Here is an 18,722-nt window from a genome sequence, read left to right on the forward strand (position 1 = left end):
TTGGTAATTACTATGATTTACCACAGTATAAAGTTACTACTAATTTTATTTGATATTTTTTAGGTGAGCAAAAACTACTACGGTATAAAATTACAACTGTTATTAACGTACAAATCTTGTTTAATTATTTACTTTTGTGGTGTAACGCGTCCTGGACATTTCTTGACAGTATCTAAGAGATCTGTCGTCACGTTTTAAAAATATGAAATGTCGCACTACAACAGTTAATGTGATAATATGAAAAATCTATACATATTTGTGTCATTATTTGGGAGTTTTATGCTGCGCATGTCAAGTTTTAACATATTAACCTTTTACAATGGCGCCCTCTACAGGACAGACGCGCAACTACTGACTCGGTTCATTATAAAGGAATAGCTGTACATGTTGGTGTGATATATTAGCAGCAGGTGGCGCTATAAGACTGACTCAATTTAGATTTAGCACAAGTTTAAACAATTTCTTTATTTTGGATACAATTTTTGAAAGCACATGACCAAATCCTTATCTGGATTTAACCCTTAAGTGCTTAAGTTTTACTTATAAAAGTTAAACTTATGGTTTAGCTAGGTATTTCTTTAATTAAGAGAATGCATAAATATACATCAGAAAGTGTATGAAATATAGTACATGAAGAAGATAAAGAAATAAACAAACAAGATCTGAGAATGTTTCTGCCATTTTTATATATACTTCATTAGTAAATTTACACTCATGCGCTCATAAATTACAATAATTACAAAATCAAAGGAAGACATAAAAACATACATGCACAGTGACAAAACAGATCAAGTTCTTGGAGTCAAATATGGGCAGTGTAAACATAGGACCTGAGGTAAAACTTATGAAAGATCAACATTTTACAACATTTACAACTTGTGGAATGCAAAAGAGAAAATTCAACCAAAATTGAAAACAGCAGCACACCTAAAACATTTGATGATCATGTAAACATAAAATTGATTAATTATTAAAACAAGCAAAAGTAAATAATAATGTAAAAGTGGTAGGAGTTTATTTGAGTTTCTTATCAAAGCTAGGAATTATCTTAAAAAAAAAAAAATACATCACTTAAGTCTATCAAAATCATGAAGGCAAACTTGAATAATACTGTATATATTAAAAGATTTCAAGCATATATTAGGGTCTCCATACAATTATTACAGTTCTTAAACCACACTGGAGTTTAGTGATAAACACTTCATTAATGCCAAAGAAGAAGTAGAGATTGAAATGTAAATAATTGCACACTTAAATCAAGATTTGATATGTTGTTGCATCATACAGCCAGTCTTTGCATGATGATCAGTGAAGTATACAGTACATACTGGTTAAATGATCGACAGCTTGTTATGCTACAGAGATTTTTAAATCTCAGTTATGTCCGCTGCTTGTTGGTGTCATCAAACTGCGTTTTTAAAACTCTGTTTGGTTTATATTAGTAGGCAGGAGAACCTCCACTGAGAACCTGATTGTTTTGGACTGGAAAATACTGTAAGTGTTGTCGAACCGTAGAACATCTGAGAAAAGAGAGACAATTAAGTACATTTATCCTACAAATGTTAAAAAAAATGTAGCTGCCACTGTACTTACACACTCCTGGTTCTGGACAGGTGAGGGATCCGTCCTCGGGTACCAGATGTGCATTGTAGCGCTCACTTGGCACAATCTCCTTCATCTGGCCAGCCTTCACCCACTCTCCCATCCTCTTCTTTAAATAGACACCGAAACCTACATCACCACCATCACTAGAAAACTGCCATCTGAAAATAATAATAATGATCCAGATTCGAACCTGCAACTTCACAGCTCGGTTAAAAAGCAATACAATCAGTATCAAGCATGTTTTCTTTTGACTCACCTCAATGCACAGTTTGGCGCAAGTATCTCATATTCCACCTGGTGGGTGGAGCCACGGCCAATCGTCACACAATGATCGTAGTCGGTTTTAATGGCTTCTCGAACATAGTAAGACCTGGGAACCTCAGATGCAAATGTAATCTGCATAAAAACGACAAAGCTTTAGTTTGCTTGGTTTAGATGTAGTGGTATTATTTTGCATATGGGTAGAAATGAACAAAGGTGAAAGAAACTTACACAGGACCATCAAGAGCGCAAAAAGAAAAAAGCCTGGCATGCGATTAGTGCAGTGTTTTATGAAGATGAAAAGAAAGATGGCAAATAATAGACAGAAGAAAGTGGTACAGTCGAAAGGGCTTTTAATTGGGAAAAAAAATGCTTTTTCATACAATACACTTAAGGAATTGTTTTACATTACATTGCATTTATTCATTTGGCAGATGCTTTTATCAAAAGCAACTTCCACTTATACATTTTTACCAGTATGTGTCTAATGCAATCCGTTACCAATTAAGCTACAGAAATTTAACTACAAAAGCCAAATCACAGCTGTCCTGATATTTAGTACAACACCATGACTAAGTTGGACCATGATGACATTGCTTTATCCTACATATGCAAATGTTACTCAGCTTTAAGACATTTGCAAGATAGACTATGTTAGACAGCTAAAAGGTCACAAAAGCATATTTATTATTTTATTGTGTGTTGTAAATCCATACAGAAAAAAGAGCTAGATGATCATTAAAGGTGCAGTGTGTAAATTTTAGTGGCATCTAGTGGTGAGGTTGTGAATTGCAACCAACGGCTCAGTCCACTGCTCACCTCTTGCTTTTGAAACACATAGAGAAGCTATGGTTGCCGCCACCTGGACAAACATGTAATCTTTGGAGACAACTTAGTAAAAAAGTTTGTCTTTTAAGGGCTTCTGTAGAAACATGGCTGCACAAAATGGCGGCTACCATGTAAGGGGACCCTCTGTGTATGTGGATAAAACGTCTCATTCTAAGGTAATAAAAACATAACGGTTCATTATCAATGGTCTTTATACACCCCTGATAATTTAGTTTTGTATAATATTTTGCATTTCTGTCAAGAGATCCTTCTAAAAATTACACACTGCACCTTTAAATACAATAATGGCAATACAATACTTAAACACTTCGAAATGAATTAAGGTCACATTGTCTGGAGTGACAGAGCAAAATACTGCCTGGCAAAATGTTGTCCAATAAAACAATGCATTACGAATATGACATACAGTACAGGAAAAAAAACTGGATCTTTATTATGTATCTCCATCTGAACCTTTAGCAACTTTAAAGTGCTCTGGTTTTCATTAAGGTAGATTACTGGTTTAAAAGGCAAGAAAATTGCCTGCCACGTCGCACCAGTAGATAAACAAACACAAAGTTAACACTTTTGCCTGCTTCACCTTGAAACATAGCGGAGAGAGGGCACAAAGTAAAGCTTTTTGGCTTTGGCTCTATCAATCAAAAAAATATTTAAATTAAATTAATTTTTTTACACAATCAACACACAAATCTCTGCTACAAATGAACGCTTACAGTTTGTGTGTGGGACCTACTGTTTTCATACAATTACACCGAAAGTTACAGGAGTGCAAACGTTACCCCATAGGTGGTGTTCATTGTAACAAACTGAGGGTTTGAAATAACACCTGCTACAAAATTTTGTTTAAAGTTAATAAAATTCTGTTTATATACTAAAGGTGGATATTGTTTATATATCTGCCTATAATAAATAGAAATCCACACATTCATCCATCCATGATCCTTTATCTTATCATTCTTGTAATATATTTTGTAAAAAGAGCTGCACAATTAAGACAAATCAAATTTATACAAACCCTGTATAAATATGTAAAGTAGCCGGGTTACAAATAACCCTGTGTTAGTTTGTGCCCCACTCACCCCTACAATACAACAGGCAAAAAATACCCAAGACTGGTTGCTTGTTGTATTTCTAAAGTGTCAGAGTAGACAACTAGTATCTTTAACACACAAACTGCATTTATCCAACAGAACATGTGTGATACAACAGTCTAAACAACTATACAACTAAATGTTAATCCACTTTAATTCCTCATTCCAAACGTGGTGTCGTCTGCAGTGTTTTTATGACTGAACCTCCAGTCCTGAAGGGGGCAGCGCTAACTGCGTATCTACACAAGATACGACAGCAACTCAGTTTAGAGCATCATGATTCTGCATGTTTTAAATCCTATTTGTCCATGCCAAGTACATACACGCGCAGGATTATTTTCATAAACCCAAAAACTGGTTTTATCTGTTTTAGGCGATGCTTATCAACCACCCGTTCCCTTATCATAACAGCTATTTGCTTATTTAGGCTTTTCACGCTCAGGATTTGCCACAAACAGAGTCATAACCACAGTGTTGAGACAGATTATTGGGGGAGGATAGTCATGTCAAGCCCAAAGCTTCAACAATGCCAGCTGATCAAACTCTATAAAGAGTAATGCAATGAGATGGGTTCTGGTCCGGGTAACGCCATATGGTATCAAGCCTCCCATAACAGTTTATCATCGGTGATAATTCAACAGTTAAGATCTTGTATAATCTTGTATAGATAAACATTGGACTGCTTAAGACTATGTTTTAAACTGCTTTTAAACATGCACTACTAAGCAGCACTAATGTGAGAAAGTACAATATAAAAAAGGCCAAAGGGATGATTGTGTTCCTGTAATATAGGTCAGGTTTTACTACACTGAATACTGGTATTAAAATAAGCAGGAAATGTCTGTGTTTGAACTAGACTGAAAATGAATATGCAAATACAAGCCAGATGCTAGCAAATAATACATTTAAATTTTATATGCATATCGCTTTCAAAACAATGGATTTACTATACACTGTCAGAAATAAATGGTCTAAAAATGGACCCCAGCTGTCACTGGGGCGGCACCCTAACAAAAAGTACAGCTTGTAGAAAGTAAAGCTTAATTAAATATATTTTTTAAATTTAAAATATATTTAGTTTTAACCTTCATATATGAGAATATATTTCAAAATGCATTTCAGGTGCAAATACATTTCAAATTTTACAACCCATACAGCAAAAGATATATTTTTCCTGGCCAAAATATATAAGTTTGTATAAAATGTATAAAGTATAAAATGTATATGCATGTATAAAATATAAGATTATAAGTATATCTATGCAGAAAATATATTAGGTATGAAAGGATTAAAATTAGTTATGTTTACATAAGTTTTTCTTCCAATGTGACGTGAATATTTGCGTTAAAAATATACGAAAGTATTTTTAAAATATACAAAAAATTGCAAAAAAATATATTGGTGAAAAAGACATTTTTGTAAACACATTTCAAAATATATTACAGTACGTATTATTTTTAAGTATATCTATGCAGAAAATATATTAGGTTTGAAAGGATTAAAATTAGTTATGTTTACATAAGTTTTTCTTCCAATTTGACGTGAATATTTGCGTTAAAATATATTTATTTTTAAAATATACAAAAAATTGCAAAAAAATATATTGGTGAAAAATACATTTTTGTAAACACATTTCAAAACATATTACAGTACGTATTATTTTTAAGTATATCTATGCAGAAAATATATTAGGTTTGAAAGGATTAAAATTAGTTATGTTTACATAAGTTTTTCTACCAATTTGACGTGAATATTTGCGTTAAAATATATTTCTTTTTAAAATATACAAAAAATTGCCAAAAAATATATTGGTGAAAAATAAATTTTTTGTAAACACATTTCAAAATATATTACAGTATGTATTATTTTTAACCCATTTTTTTATACATTTAAAATTATATCTGAAAATATTTTTCTTGCCGTAAAGCATTGCACTTAAAGTGTTTTATATTCAGAGGTTTATATTGAAACCAAATTTATACATATTTGTACCTAAATGGTAGATATTAGGACCTTTGTATATCCCAGTGACAGATTGGGGCCATATTTGACCTTTTTTCTGACAGTGTAATAAGAACAAATGTGACTCTGTCTGTGAAATCCAGGCTAAAGTTTCAATCTAATTTTGAGAATTGATTTCACATTGATTTCAATCTTTGACATGACCTTACTCAGTCAACATTACAGATATCAAGGTTATTTTTCACAGAATGTACTTTATATGTACATAGGATGTTTAAAAAAAATGACACATGCAGGGTCACAAATTATGATGCATCTTTCTATGCTCCTAGATAAGCACAAAGCAAAGTATGCAAAGTATTGACTTCTGCTTCTGTAGTATTGACACAAGCACAGTTCACAATGGACCTTTTGCCAAACTTGCAATAGAGAAATTGAATAGAGAAATGTCACCACATTTTTTTCATCAGCATTATAAAAGCAGACGGTTCTGTGTGTCACACATCCAGAATTACGAAATGAAACTGTTGTATAACACTCGTGACTCGCAACTTCCTCAATGTGGCCATCCATTTAAAGGGGCTGTTTAAACTTGGATAATAAGATGCGTTTTGGTCGACTGGATCACAAATGGATGACGCTAAATATAGGTGGGAAAAGTTTTTAGCTCGTTCACTTTCGATCACATTTAGAGTTTTTTTGACGACACATTTGACCAGATTGCTTTTGTGGTGTAAACAACACCTACTCTTCACCTAATGATATAATGATGTGTAATGTACCAAGCACAAAAGTTGACAAAAAGAAACGGATTAAAACACCAGATGTAAACGTGAATAGCTGCGTTTCTATTAGCCTTAGTTTAAATTGCGCAAATTGACATTGCGAACTAAAAATACGGCCAATGGAAACACGTCAATTTTGCAAAAACTCACATATATTGCAAAAAAGTTTTAGCAATAATGCCAACTGGATCGTTTTATTGAATACTTCAATAAAAATATTTAAACACAAAAAAGTTTTTACGCTCAAATGAGGTGTATTTCGCAAAACTGCAAAAAATAAATTATTCGAATTTTCAGGTCACCTGATGCAAGTCACATAATTATTATGTGAAGATGACGCGCTATGTACTAAAACCTCCCAGAAATACCTCAATACGTGTCTTCTCCCAAGTGTAAGAGGCTTTCCTTGCCAATAATGTTTGGATAACACTCCTACATCTTTTTTTAAATTTAAAATAATGTACTATTACCTCCAAAAACAAAACCCATACGTTGCCGCTCCTGTAAGTATAAGGGTCTTTCCTTGGTATTAATGTTTGGATAATCAGTCCTTCCAGAAAAACGTGATTTTGCAATCGCATGATTCAATGCATAATCAGCCAAAGTCTGCATATTTATGCAGGGTCCGCATTTTTAAATACGCCGCACTTTTGTTGCATAAATTGCAGATTTCTGCTCGCAAAATATATGGGGCTTGCATGATTTCATTTGGATAATGGGAATGTTAGGAAGTGACGTAATTACGCGACGTGAACACCAATGAAAAGCTGCAAAAGCTGCAAACAGTTTTTGCAAGTTCACACAGTTTTTGCAAGTTCACGCAATTTCATTGCATAAAATTACATAAATATCCGCATATTCCATCGCTTTTTTAAGAAAACGTGCCGCAAGATCAAGGATTTTCAATCACAAAAAAACTGGAAGGACTGGATAATACTCTTATGTTGCCTTCGGTTAAAAATAATGCCTAGTATGGTGGATGTGATATTTGTAAACATATCAACATCAGTCAACGTGATGTTTGAAATGACTAATCGCAAGAAGAATAACTAAATTTTTACAATACAAGTTGCATATCATTGATTAATAGAAACAGCGACATTTCGCAAGTCGTTTGTCGACATTTTGAAAACAACGCTTTAGTTTTGCACAAAGCTGCCATGAAAATGCAGCTAGTGTGTCTTTTTCTCTCCTCTTGTGATCTAATCAACCAAAACGCATCTTAATATCATGAGTAAACAGGGCCTAAGAGAAACAAAAGTATCCACTATAAGAAAACCGGGACTATGTCACCGCTACATGTTTACTCGTTGGCAAGCTAATGTCACTCAGCCTAATTTTAAACCATGTGTGACCTTTGACTCTTACTCACTTTGGTTCTACATCTGGGGTCACCATCAGGATCAGTCAGTTTGCCTCCATAGTACGCTGGAAGCTCCTCAGGAGAGATGTACTTCTGTAACACCTCTTGCCAGTTTGCTGAGGAGGAAAAAGTAAACAAGATTTTGATCAACATGTAAACTCCCAACCAGGGCATGAACAGGGGACCTTTATTAGAAGGGGCATTCTGATACTTTTGTCTATATACCTGAATTATATAACTTGTTGTCCACCCTACCCTATTAGCTTTATACAGTACTACCCTCATTCCACTACTAGCTTGAAATAGAAATGTAAAGATTGTATTTTTGTTCAAGCACTAAAGCACAAGTTTTAATCTCAAAATGTTGGAAGAAAGAAAATGGAAGAAAAGCTCAAAACATTCCTTGAATATTCTCCCACTAATCCCTCACACAATATGAAATATTTTCAAAAATACCAATCGCTCCACCTAAATATCATATGCAACTTACACTGTAACTACTTAGGTATTATACAGAGGATTTAGGCCTGATTTAACAGACTGGGTTTAGATTAAGACAGAATTAGGCCTTAGTTAAATAAGGACATTAAAGATGCATTGTGTAACTTTAAGAAGGATCTCTTGACAGAAATGCAATATATTATACAGAACTATATTATCAGTGGTGTATCCACCTTATTTTTGACATAAATGTGGGCGCCGCCATCTTTGAGCTCCTTTGTGTAATGCTGAGTTTACACCAACCGCGTTTCGGGCGCCAAAATCACACCAACCGTGGTTTGCCGCTTGAACAATTTGGATGCATTCGCGCGTGTAGAGCGGAGTAGACGTGCGGATAAAGGAAGCATTTGACGCGCGTCAGAGGCAAACTCCGCTTCTTGTGGGAGGGGCAAGTGCTATGCGGTTGTCTGTTTGCAAAATGACTGATGTTGATTGTGCATTTATCGAGAGAGTTAACGGTTTGTATTTGGTAACCTTACTATAGGGGGGAAATAAACGGTGCGGGTCGATAAACATCACGTGACTCAAAAGTGAAGTGTGTATTACAATTACCAGGTTGCCCAATGTCCTCACTGACACTCTTCCAAGCGAGGTCCTTTTTATTTCTGTCTCCTCTATAGAAATATGAACTTGTGTCGTATAGCTCCGGGTACCTGCTTATGGACAATATCAAGCGTTGGTTGAATGAGTGACTCCGGGAGGGGCTGCCACCACAGCAGCAAGCAGGCTCCTGATTGGTTAACGTGGCGTGAAATTCCACCAAAGGTCAAATTTTTCAACTCGGGCGTCGGCCGCAAATTCGCGTGAACCGCAAGATGCACAAAAAGCACTATTCACGCTAACCGCGCACAACCCTCAATTCGCGCCTTTCGCGCGAGCTTCACGCGTGAAAGAGGCGGAAACGCGTCTTCCGCGCCGTGCCGAACGCCTCTTCTGCGCCACGGGACATCCTGATGCGCGTCAACGCATCTTCATATTGACTTAACATTGAAATCAGTCGCGCTTCACGCCTCTACCGCGGTTGGTGTAAACGCAGCATAAGACTTCCGGTGAGCCACTAAAGCTAATGGAAGTCGTATTGCAAGTGACACAAGTGTGCCGTTTTGACTGGGTTTTTAAGTTTATTATGAAATCCAGAAAGACCGGCATAAATTTCTACAAAATATTTGTTTTGACCATAATTCACACTGAATTTGGATGTGGTGCACGTGCACCCACGATCTGTATCCATGCATCCATCCAGTAAACCCTTTTATAGAAACTGCCAGTGAGCAATAAATACAATAATTAAATTTAAAAACAACTAATATTATGCTGATTAATATATGCTGATTTTGCATAAAGATGTGTTTGGTGCGACATGTGTGTAGCTTCTCTATGCGTTTCAAAAGGGAGGGGTAAGCTGCGGACTGAGCCGTTGGTTGCAATTCACATTCTTACCACTAGATGCCCTTAAAAATCTACACACTGGACCTTTAAAATGGCTTTTATAAATGTGCCTTAGAATAAAATTATTGGTGTGCAAATCTTTACACAAAACAATGCCATATATTTTTAAATGTGCGAGTTTAATACAGCTCAACATGCATTTTATTCTGTGATTGGGTTGTCTTGCGAAACTGGATGTTAGTGTTTTAAATACAGATCAATCGAAAATGTTGTTAAGATAAGAGGAGACATCTTACATCCCAGCACGACGACCTTACGACGGGTGTCCTCACTCAAAAAGTGTTTCACCAAATTGTAAGCCACGGGAAACAGTTTGGGTGCTGCAGAAAGAAACATTAGCATGCTGAGATACAGATATCAAACGTGGTAAACCACAGTGAAACTCTGCACTTTGTGCCATACTCATCTACTCATGATGTTTATGTTATACTGATAACATTTATAAAATACTGACCTTTAATGACAAATAACCTCTTGAGTCCCTCTGGATAATTATCCTCAAACATAGTGAGAATCTAAGAAAGCAAAAAACACATTTATGCATTTGCCAGACATGTATTTCCAAAGCGACTCACAGAGCAATCAGGTATACATTTTTATCGGTATATCTGTACCCTGGGAATCAAAGTGCAGTTAAGCACGAACAGACGAAGCTACAGGAAGTTGTGTTAATGCATTACAATGAAGAATCGAAATGTAAATGCAAATGAAAGTGTAAATAATATAAATTTAACACGCACCTCTTGATAAGTCTCTACAGCAGGTTTATATAAATGCCTCATACCCAAACCTTCAAGGTCATAGACCATAGTAATGGACTCGACGTGTTTACCCAGCTAGGGGAAAAGGAAAAACAGCAAATAAAACACAGGCATGATAACATCACAGGAAACCCCAAATGAACATGTTGTCGTTATTAGCTCAAACCCATTTCAGTCCAAACCAAGATATCAAAAGAAAACATTTGAAGAATCTTAAGTGCTTTTCCATACTATGAATTTAAACATTAAGGACATGTGACAGCTTTGTGTGACTAAACATTTTGGTATCTAAAGATAAATGATTTTGAAGGTGTTCTGATGGGAGATATTATCCGTCAATAACTTTTATTAAGAAAATTTTCATATATTTTGACCCAACCATACTGCATGTGTTTGGAGTACACACATACTGTAGGTACCATACACACCTTTTCAAAGCCTCGTAGTCTAAATCACTGTTTGCTTTCTCTTTTTTTTTGTCTGAATGAGAATGAGTTAACAATGACTAAATTTGAGTTTTTCGGGTGAACTGTTTCTCCATCGCTTTATTTCATACACACACCCGTTCGCTCTGTAAGTCACACTCCTTCTGCAGCATCTCACAGTCTCTGATTTTGGACTTGATGAAATCCTGCTTGGTCGCCGAATGCATCAGACCTTTAGGATCCATAGGCCCGATGACATCATACCAAACTGGGTTCCCATCACGGTCGTAGCCGCACATGCCACCTGTGAGGTACTTGTCTAGTACCTGGGCAGAAAATTAACTGGGTGAAATAATCCAATTGAATGCACATGTATTTCTTTTGCATTAATGCTTTACAGATAAAACATTTTAACAGAAACAGAGACACAAAAAAATCTATTTAACAGATGGTATTAAAATAAGGGCTGTCAAATGATTAATTGCAATTAATTGCATGCAAAATAAAAGTTTGTGTTTGTGTGAGTACTCTGTGTGTAATTATTATATAAATAATTAACCACGATAAATGTCCTGACGGTTAGTATTATCGTCTAAATTTAATTATCATTAAAATCGTGTTTGATTACCATGATTTTGAAAACTTGCGGTAAATCCTGTCCAGCATCAGTTTGACGCAGGCACGCACATGCAACATAGTTTTTTGCGCAAGAAGGCATTTAAGGGATAATGTATTGTATATATTCACGGTAAACTTATTAGACAGATTTATTTATTTTTTTTACCACAGAAATAATTTCAGGGACATGAAATATTAAATTGTGATTTTCACAAATAAAACTTAAAAAAAAAAAAAAAATGTATTGTGTGTATCAGTTCTTTTTGAACATTTCCATCTCATTTTAACAAAACCATGATAATATTGATAACCTTGATAACTTTGGTCACTATAATCATGATATGAAATTTTCATACTGTCCCATCCCTAACACACATAAATTTAAGAATAATGTTGAAATGTACAAACATTACATATATACATATTTATATATTAGGGATGCACAAATATGATATTTTGGGGGCCTATACCGATTTAAACAGACAACTATCGGCCGATACCTATATTAAACACTTAATATACAACACTATACAGTATATTAGCTAGTATATTTCTGCATCAAATAATTTTTACTGAACATGGATTGGACCTATTTAACATTCAACTGACCAACATAATAACAGAAGCACAAAGTAAGAAATTTTTTTGCTGATTTTTGGTCTTTTTCTGAGATTTTGAAAAAAAGCCCAGAATGCAGACATTTTCCCAAAATACTCTTACTCTGACCGCATGGCTCATGTGAATGACTAATCTCTCAAATGATTAAATACGTGAAATACATTTATTTTCCCCATCGCAAATCTGACAAACTATAATTTTGTTTTATTTTATTAATTTATTTACCCTTTATTTTACAGGGTGATGTCCCATTGAGATATTCAAATCTCTTTTGCAAGGGAGCCCTGGTTTGGGTATGTATTTAAATATTTTGATAATTATTTTGTAAAAATGCTGGATTATGCAGCAGACATGCAATTTATTGTAAATCAACTTAATCCCGACCACAGGCCATTGAGAAATACTGGTTTGTTGGCAGAATCCATAAAGAATCTAATAAGAATGCTCATTTACTAGAAAGACATGTCAGACGCACCAAGAGGATTTTGCATCTGAGCTCTTCTCATGGTCATTCATTAGTGTATGATATCATATGCTGTGAATACATCTCACATTTATATATCAGCACATATTTTATATTTAGAAACATAACCCACTCTAAGAGTGTGAACTGTGAACTACACACAAAAGTTAGGCAATCATACTAAAAGATTTACATATGAAAGTCTTAAATGCACAGCAACAATAACAACTTGAATTCCCAAATCAGGGAAAACAGTAAATGAATACTAAAAATGATCACTGTTGATTGTGCAAGAGGCCTTGGCCAACAAAATAAGTGGATTTCATGTATGTGTCATACCTCTGGCACCTGCCACTCCGTAGTGATGGTATCAGCCTTCATGTGTTTCCGAAACTCCACGTGCTGCACATTAAAACAGCACAGGATTGAAATGCTTGCATAAAAACTGTGCATGTGATTTAAAAACAGGATTCAGACAGTCAGCATAGCAAAGCCTGACCGAACGAACACGCTCATTATTTCTGTTATCAGTTTTTCTGAACATAATTAACCGCTATAAGTCTACAGTAGATACTGATGTCTGTGCTTTGACCTAAAGTACAATGGACACATGGTGACAGGGTTCAGAGATACTTTCTACTTGTGTTAACAAGATCTACATCAGCATTTTTAACACTACAGAAACAGAAAGCCAACAGCATTTGGCATCACTGTAAATGGTCATGGTATCAGACGCCGGTGACGTGATTTATCGATAGTGTTGGCACATGAATCAAAACTACTCTGCAAAAAACCTTTGCAATTGAGTAACACTAATGACTCGTGATTTAAAGCCTGGCACTGTAAAGGGCAGTCACACCCAAATTAATCACGCTTTTATGAAGCTGCTAAAAACTGCCAAAACTGCTAAAAAGAAGTGCTTGCTTCCTACTAAATAAAATAATTAAGTTTCGTACTTTTTTACGATAGGGTAAATATGATGAAAGATCAATGTGAAATAGGAAGATGAATTTATATACCTTGCGCAACATCGCCTCGGCTTTCTGTAGATTGAAATTTCTGGCTGGAATACAAAATGGGAAACAAACATAAGTAGTGTAAAAAAGACAATGTAGCATAATTTAGCATTTCACTTTTTAATAAAAATGTACAGTATGCATTTTGATTAATGAGTAAACAGAAACAAATGCTATAAAGCTTAAACCTAGTACAAACCTTCATGTATCTTCTCAGACACACACGACAACGTGCTTTATGTGGTCTCCAAAAATTTGACTTGCAAATAATTTGAAGCCATGTGTCACTAGAAAGTGGGGGTGCTTGATTATGGGCAAAAAAATTTTGGGGGGGGGTAATCTTGATTATTTAACATGATTGCTCAGTGACTTTGAATCCATGCATTTATTTAACCTTTTTATTAAGTAAGTGTTGCAATAGGCTACACGTGTCAAAGCATTTAAAGTGCCTTACAAACACTTCGATCAAGCAGCACGCAATATATATTTTCATTGCATAATTGTTTTACCTCGAATAAGGTTTATGTAGTTGTTTGAATAAAATTTTAATTGAAAATCAAAAACTTGAACAGCCTTACTAGAAAGCTTTACTATGTTAAATCTTTACCATATATGTCTGTTGTGAAGCACATGCATGAGACTAAAGTCACGTGACTGCAGAATGACACTGCTGACGTGTTATCTGGTGCGCCCCAGCTGTTTTTTTGTTGTTGTTGTTTTTGTGCCCCCGGGTTTCGTTTACACTCTGAGAGAGACGCACACTGTAAGTTTGAAAAAAAAAAGATAACACGTCATCCGCGTCAGTGCAGTCACGTGACTTTAGTCTCGCACATGCGCTTCACAACAGAGAAGAGAAGAAAATGCTGAATAAAGTCGTCGTTTTTGTTATTTTTTAAAAACATCTTAATCTGAGGTCTTCCGAGTTTGGAACGACATGAGGGTCAGTCATTAATTAAATTTTTTTCATTTTTAGGTGAATCATCCCTTTAACTTCTAAATTGAAAAAAGAAAAGTTTGTTAAAGCATGAGCAGACTAAAGCCACATTTTAATGACCTTCAATATTTTCCCATGCAATGGGAAGCGTGCATCACTTATATTAAAAGGCTGAGACAGTAAAGCATGCTGGATTACTTTCATTGTCATAATACTAAGTCACACTTGTCTGTACCTGACTGGCCTACAGATACAACAAACCCAGAATTAGACCGTCATTGAGTCATAAGTATTTAATACTCATAAAGAAGATTATGTGGCACGGCTGACAAAAGCTGTCTAGTGTTGAATGGATGTCAATCCATTCTTCAAACAAAAGAAATGCAGTTTTCAAAGAAACTTCAGATAAAATACAAAATAAGTTTGGGCCGTATTTTAGGGTGTGGTTGATGGTTGCTGCCATAGTGTTGTTGCTATCATTTTTTGGGTGGTTGCTAGGGGTAGTTGGGTAGGTTACCGGTCCAAGTTCGGTTTTGTTCCAATATTTGTAATAGAAACTAAATAGTAAGTCAAACTTTACAACTAAATGAAACTGTTGAGGAAGTTAAGAATCATAGTCCAGAGATTTATTCGCTATGCTGGTGTTGTAATGATCCATGGTTTTTTCATAGTCATTTCCTCATATCATATCTTCAGGGACCTCAATGACATGTTTCAAAAGCAAGTGTTTTATCTTATCAACTCTATGTGAGACACCCTGGCCTTTATTAACAGCATACGAGTGTCGACACTTGCCAGTGCTGCACAAAGAAAGATAACATGGCCCTGTACAGCTACATACTGTACGTGAATGAATATCGTGGATTTAGGATATTCACAAAATGTTTGTGCTTCAATCGTGCATTCTGTGCCCGAATATAAACATACATACTAAAAATACATTAGTGATGTAATCGAATCCTGCCAAGACTGATTGCCCGGTACAGAAACACAAAACAGTCTTTGTTAAATCCCATTCATTTACCAAACATTCTCAAAGCCTGCAGCATGTTCTGAGATCAACAAGTTAAGAGAAAAGTAAGCACTTGTAAATTTAGTTACCATGTAAATTACTGGCATGAAAATATGCATAAATAAAATGACTCAAACATCAGATCTAAACAGGGATGGGATCTTGTGTGTTGCTTGCATTCACAAAATACACACAAGACAGTCCGGTGACATCCTTTTTTGAGGGCGCTCGATGCGAAGTTTGTCACAACATGTATGTAGCCCGTCATGTGTGTGGTTCCTTTTATCAAAATGTGTGTTCTCCGTGTCGAGTGATCCTGTGTGCATCGCCTGTCTTGTCAAAATAAGTGCCTGCTGCAGATGCGTCTAAAGGGTTTATGATAAAAGAGATGCTTGCGTTTGCCAGATACTTGCATAATCTCATGCGTGATCAAAGTTTACTGTTAACTTTTTCACCGCCATTGACGAGATATCTCGTCCATTAAGAGAAAACGCTTCCCCGCCAATGACGAGATTTTCCGTCTTTCCACAATACCGCTATTATCCTCCAGGTGGCGCCCTTCTGCAACTTTTTAAACCCGGAAGTATTGCCCTATGGCAAGCTGCTGCATGTCCGTTTCTGTTTTAAAGATCGCTCTGAATGGGATCTCTATGAAAAGTCAGTCACAAAAATGGAATTATCGCTGCTTTTTGCTCAAAATGTGGTGTTTTTGCAGAAACCTACCCATATTCAAAAGCTGATTACAAAAGATCCACTGAAGGTAGGATGAAACGTTTTTTTTGTTTGAAAGCAGAGGGTCTGTTCTTTCATTTGGTATATTGTATGTTTATATATTTAAAGAAGAACATTTCTGGAAGGCATTAAACTTTGGTGAAAATCATGAAAAACGCTGGCGCTGGCTGGCAACTTTTTTAAAAAACACCCTCGAAAAAAGAAGTCACCAGCCCCCACTGCTGTAGCATAGAGCATTGTGTTAGCAACGCAAACATAACAGGTTTGATCCTAACCAAGAATCATGCAAAATTATATGTATAGCTTGAATGCAATGTAAGCCACTTGGGTAAACAGGTTGGTCAAATGCATAAAATATTTAAAAAAAAACTGTAATGTAAGAAAACAGAACATCACAGGTAAATGAATTCTTCATGTATTATTGCAGGACACACACAGCCTTGATCTGATTACAGTGTCTGATTCATACTGTCTACGCATTGGTTGATACAGGACAGCCAATTGGGAATATGTTGGAGTGTGTGCGCGTGCGTGTGTGTGTACATCTATATAAAACAAGGGTATTATTAACAAGATTGAAATTTAAAGTACTACATAAGCAACAAACACTTTATAACTGATTGTTATTCTCGTGACGTATCTCACCTCTGAGCCATCTGAGAAGAAAGTGGTCAGTCTGAGATGGACACTGAGGCAAAATATCCTGAACCTTCTCCCGAAACTGTCAAAAGTTGAATCATTCAGTCATTTATTCCTTATACACTCATTCATCTTTTACATGAAAAAACTCATCAGCAATAAACTGCGCATTAGTAATAGCAAGAATATAGCGCTTAAATGTAGGGATCTATTAGTAACTTTATAACGCTCTTACACTAGTCGGACGCTTTGACGTCATTTACAAAACTTACTGATAAACTTAAAAAGCATAAACATATTATGCTTGAAACATATTATGGTTTATCAAGCTATACAATTGTGCACACCAAATGTGGATCTTTTAGTCTGAGGTACGTGGCCTCTAAACGTACACAACGTTTGATTTTCTTTGCTGTAGGCTACAAAGCGTGAGCATTTAAATTAAATCTATAATCTGCGGCGAAATGAAATAAAGGATATATATCTCACCTGGGCCAAAGTCTCTGCCTGCTTCACACTCAGATCTCCAACTCTTCCGCTCATGTTGACAACGCAAAGCAGAAATAACTGTGTCACAGTCAGCCGGAGACTGTAAATGATGCCTCTTGTCTCCTCCCATAAGCTGCGCTGTTGCTGTACTGCCACTGGGGGCGCTGATGGACTTTCATAATGCATAAAAACTACCTCACATCAAAGGTGCCAAAGAATCAATTGAAATAATATGTTAATTTGTTCTTTGATATTTACATAGAATGTATGTGACTTTATTAAGTGCAAAAATTATCCAGAAACGTTTTTCATGGATTTGTCCTTTGAATAAAACGATCCATTTTTGCCCTATTTGGAAGGGTCATGAATAATAATAGAGCTGTGCTCTGATTGGCTCTGCTCCAGTACAGTAGCTTTCATTAGTAAACAGACGTTATATGTTTGAGCCCATATCAGACGAAAAAACAGATTTTGAGGAACCACTAATTGTTTGGAGATTGTTTCTGAGTGGTAAGTTTGTGGGGTTGTTTTCAGTATGGACCTGCAAAACGTAATTGTAATGTGTCAATAGCTAGAAGTACTTCAGCCAAAACACTAGCACAATGGTCTCCAACTTTAGGTTGACCGAACAGAGTCTCTGAGTTGCCCGCCAAAGCACATTCTATCAATAGCCTCAATTTTAATATTTATTTATTCAAATTTTAGATATTAGCTTAGCTTCATTTATGCATGTTAACATTTTAAACAACGATAAAACATATCAACAAGTGAAATAAAATAAAATGTAGAAAATCATTTTTTAAGTAGACTATATCAAAAAAGTAGCCCTCCCCTCCAGATTGTTTAACCATTGTGGTAGCCCTTGCTCACAAAAAGATTGGAGACCCCTGCGCTAGCATATAGCATTAATTAGCATGTTGCGCTAACTTGGCAGTCACAACCTTGTTTTTAACATTTAAACAACTTTGTAATTAATTTAATGTGTCATTTGGTGTTGTGACGTCACAGTCGTGTTATGTTGTGATTGGCCATTTTCCAGCAATCTTTTGAGTGCACGAGGTTTACATAAAAATGAGAAAATAATCGCGATATCTCATTACCATGTACAGAGCTCTTATTGTTCATCTATGCCTAGGCAAATAGTTTTTT

The 18,722-nt window shown here is 35.6% G+C and overlaps 2 protein-coding genes across 2 annotated transcripts in view; both read right to left on the bottom strand.

Moving 5' to 3' along the window:
• Positions 1-18,722, bottom strand: part of ccl19a.2 (chemokine (C-C motif) ligand 19a, tandem duplicate 2) — a 69,427-nt gene that overhangs the window by 30,465 nt on the left and 20,240 nt on the right. The gene's annotated exons all lie outside the window — the stretch shown is intronic.
• On the bottom strand, positions 664-17,704 carry sec14l8 (SEC14-like lipid binding 8). Its single transcript, XM_065250896.1, has 12 exons — positions 17,574-17,704; positions 17,091-17,166; positions 13,771-13,814; positions 13,091-13,153; positions 11,190-11,378; positions 10,607-10,702; positions 10,321-10,381; positions 10,103-10,186; positions 7,926-8,032; positions 1,862-2,001; positions 1,594-1,763; positions 664-1,520 (listed from the first exon to the last, which is right to left on the bottom strand). Exons 1-12 carry the CDS (start codon positions 17,625-17,627, stop codon positions 1,417-1,419), a joined length of 1,188 nt encoding a protein of 395 aa, XP_065106968.1. The 5' UTR covers positions 17,628-17,704; the 3' UTR covers positions 664-1,416.

This window comes from Paramisgurnus dabryanus, chromosome 5, assembly GCF_030506205.2.
Source record: "Paramisgurnus dabryanus chromosome 5, PD_genome_1.1, whole genome shotgun sequence".
NCBI classification, from domain to species: Eukaryota; Metazoa; Chordata; class Actinopteri; order Cypriniformes; family Cobitidae; genus Paramisgurnus; species Paramisgurnus dabryanus.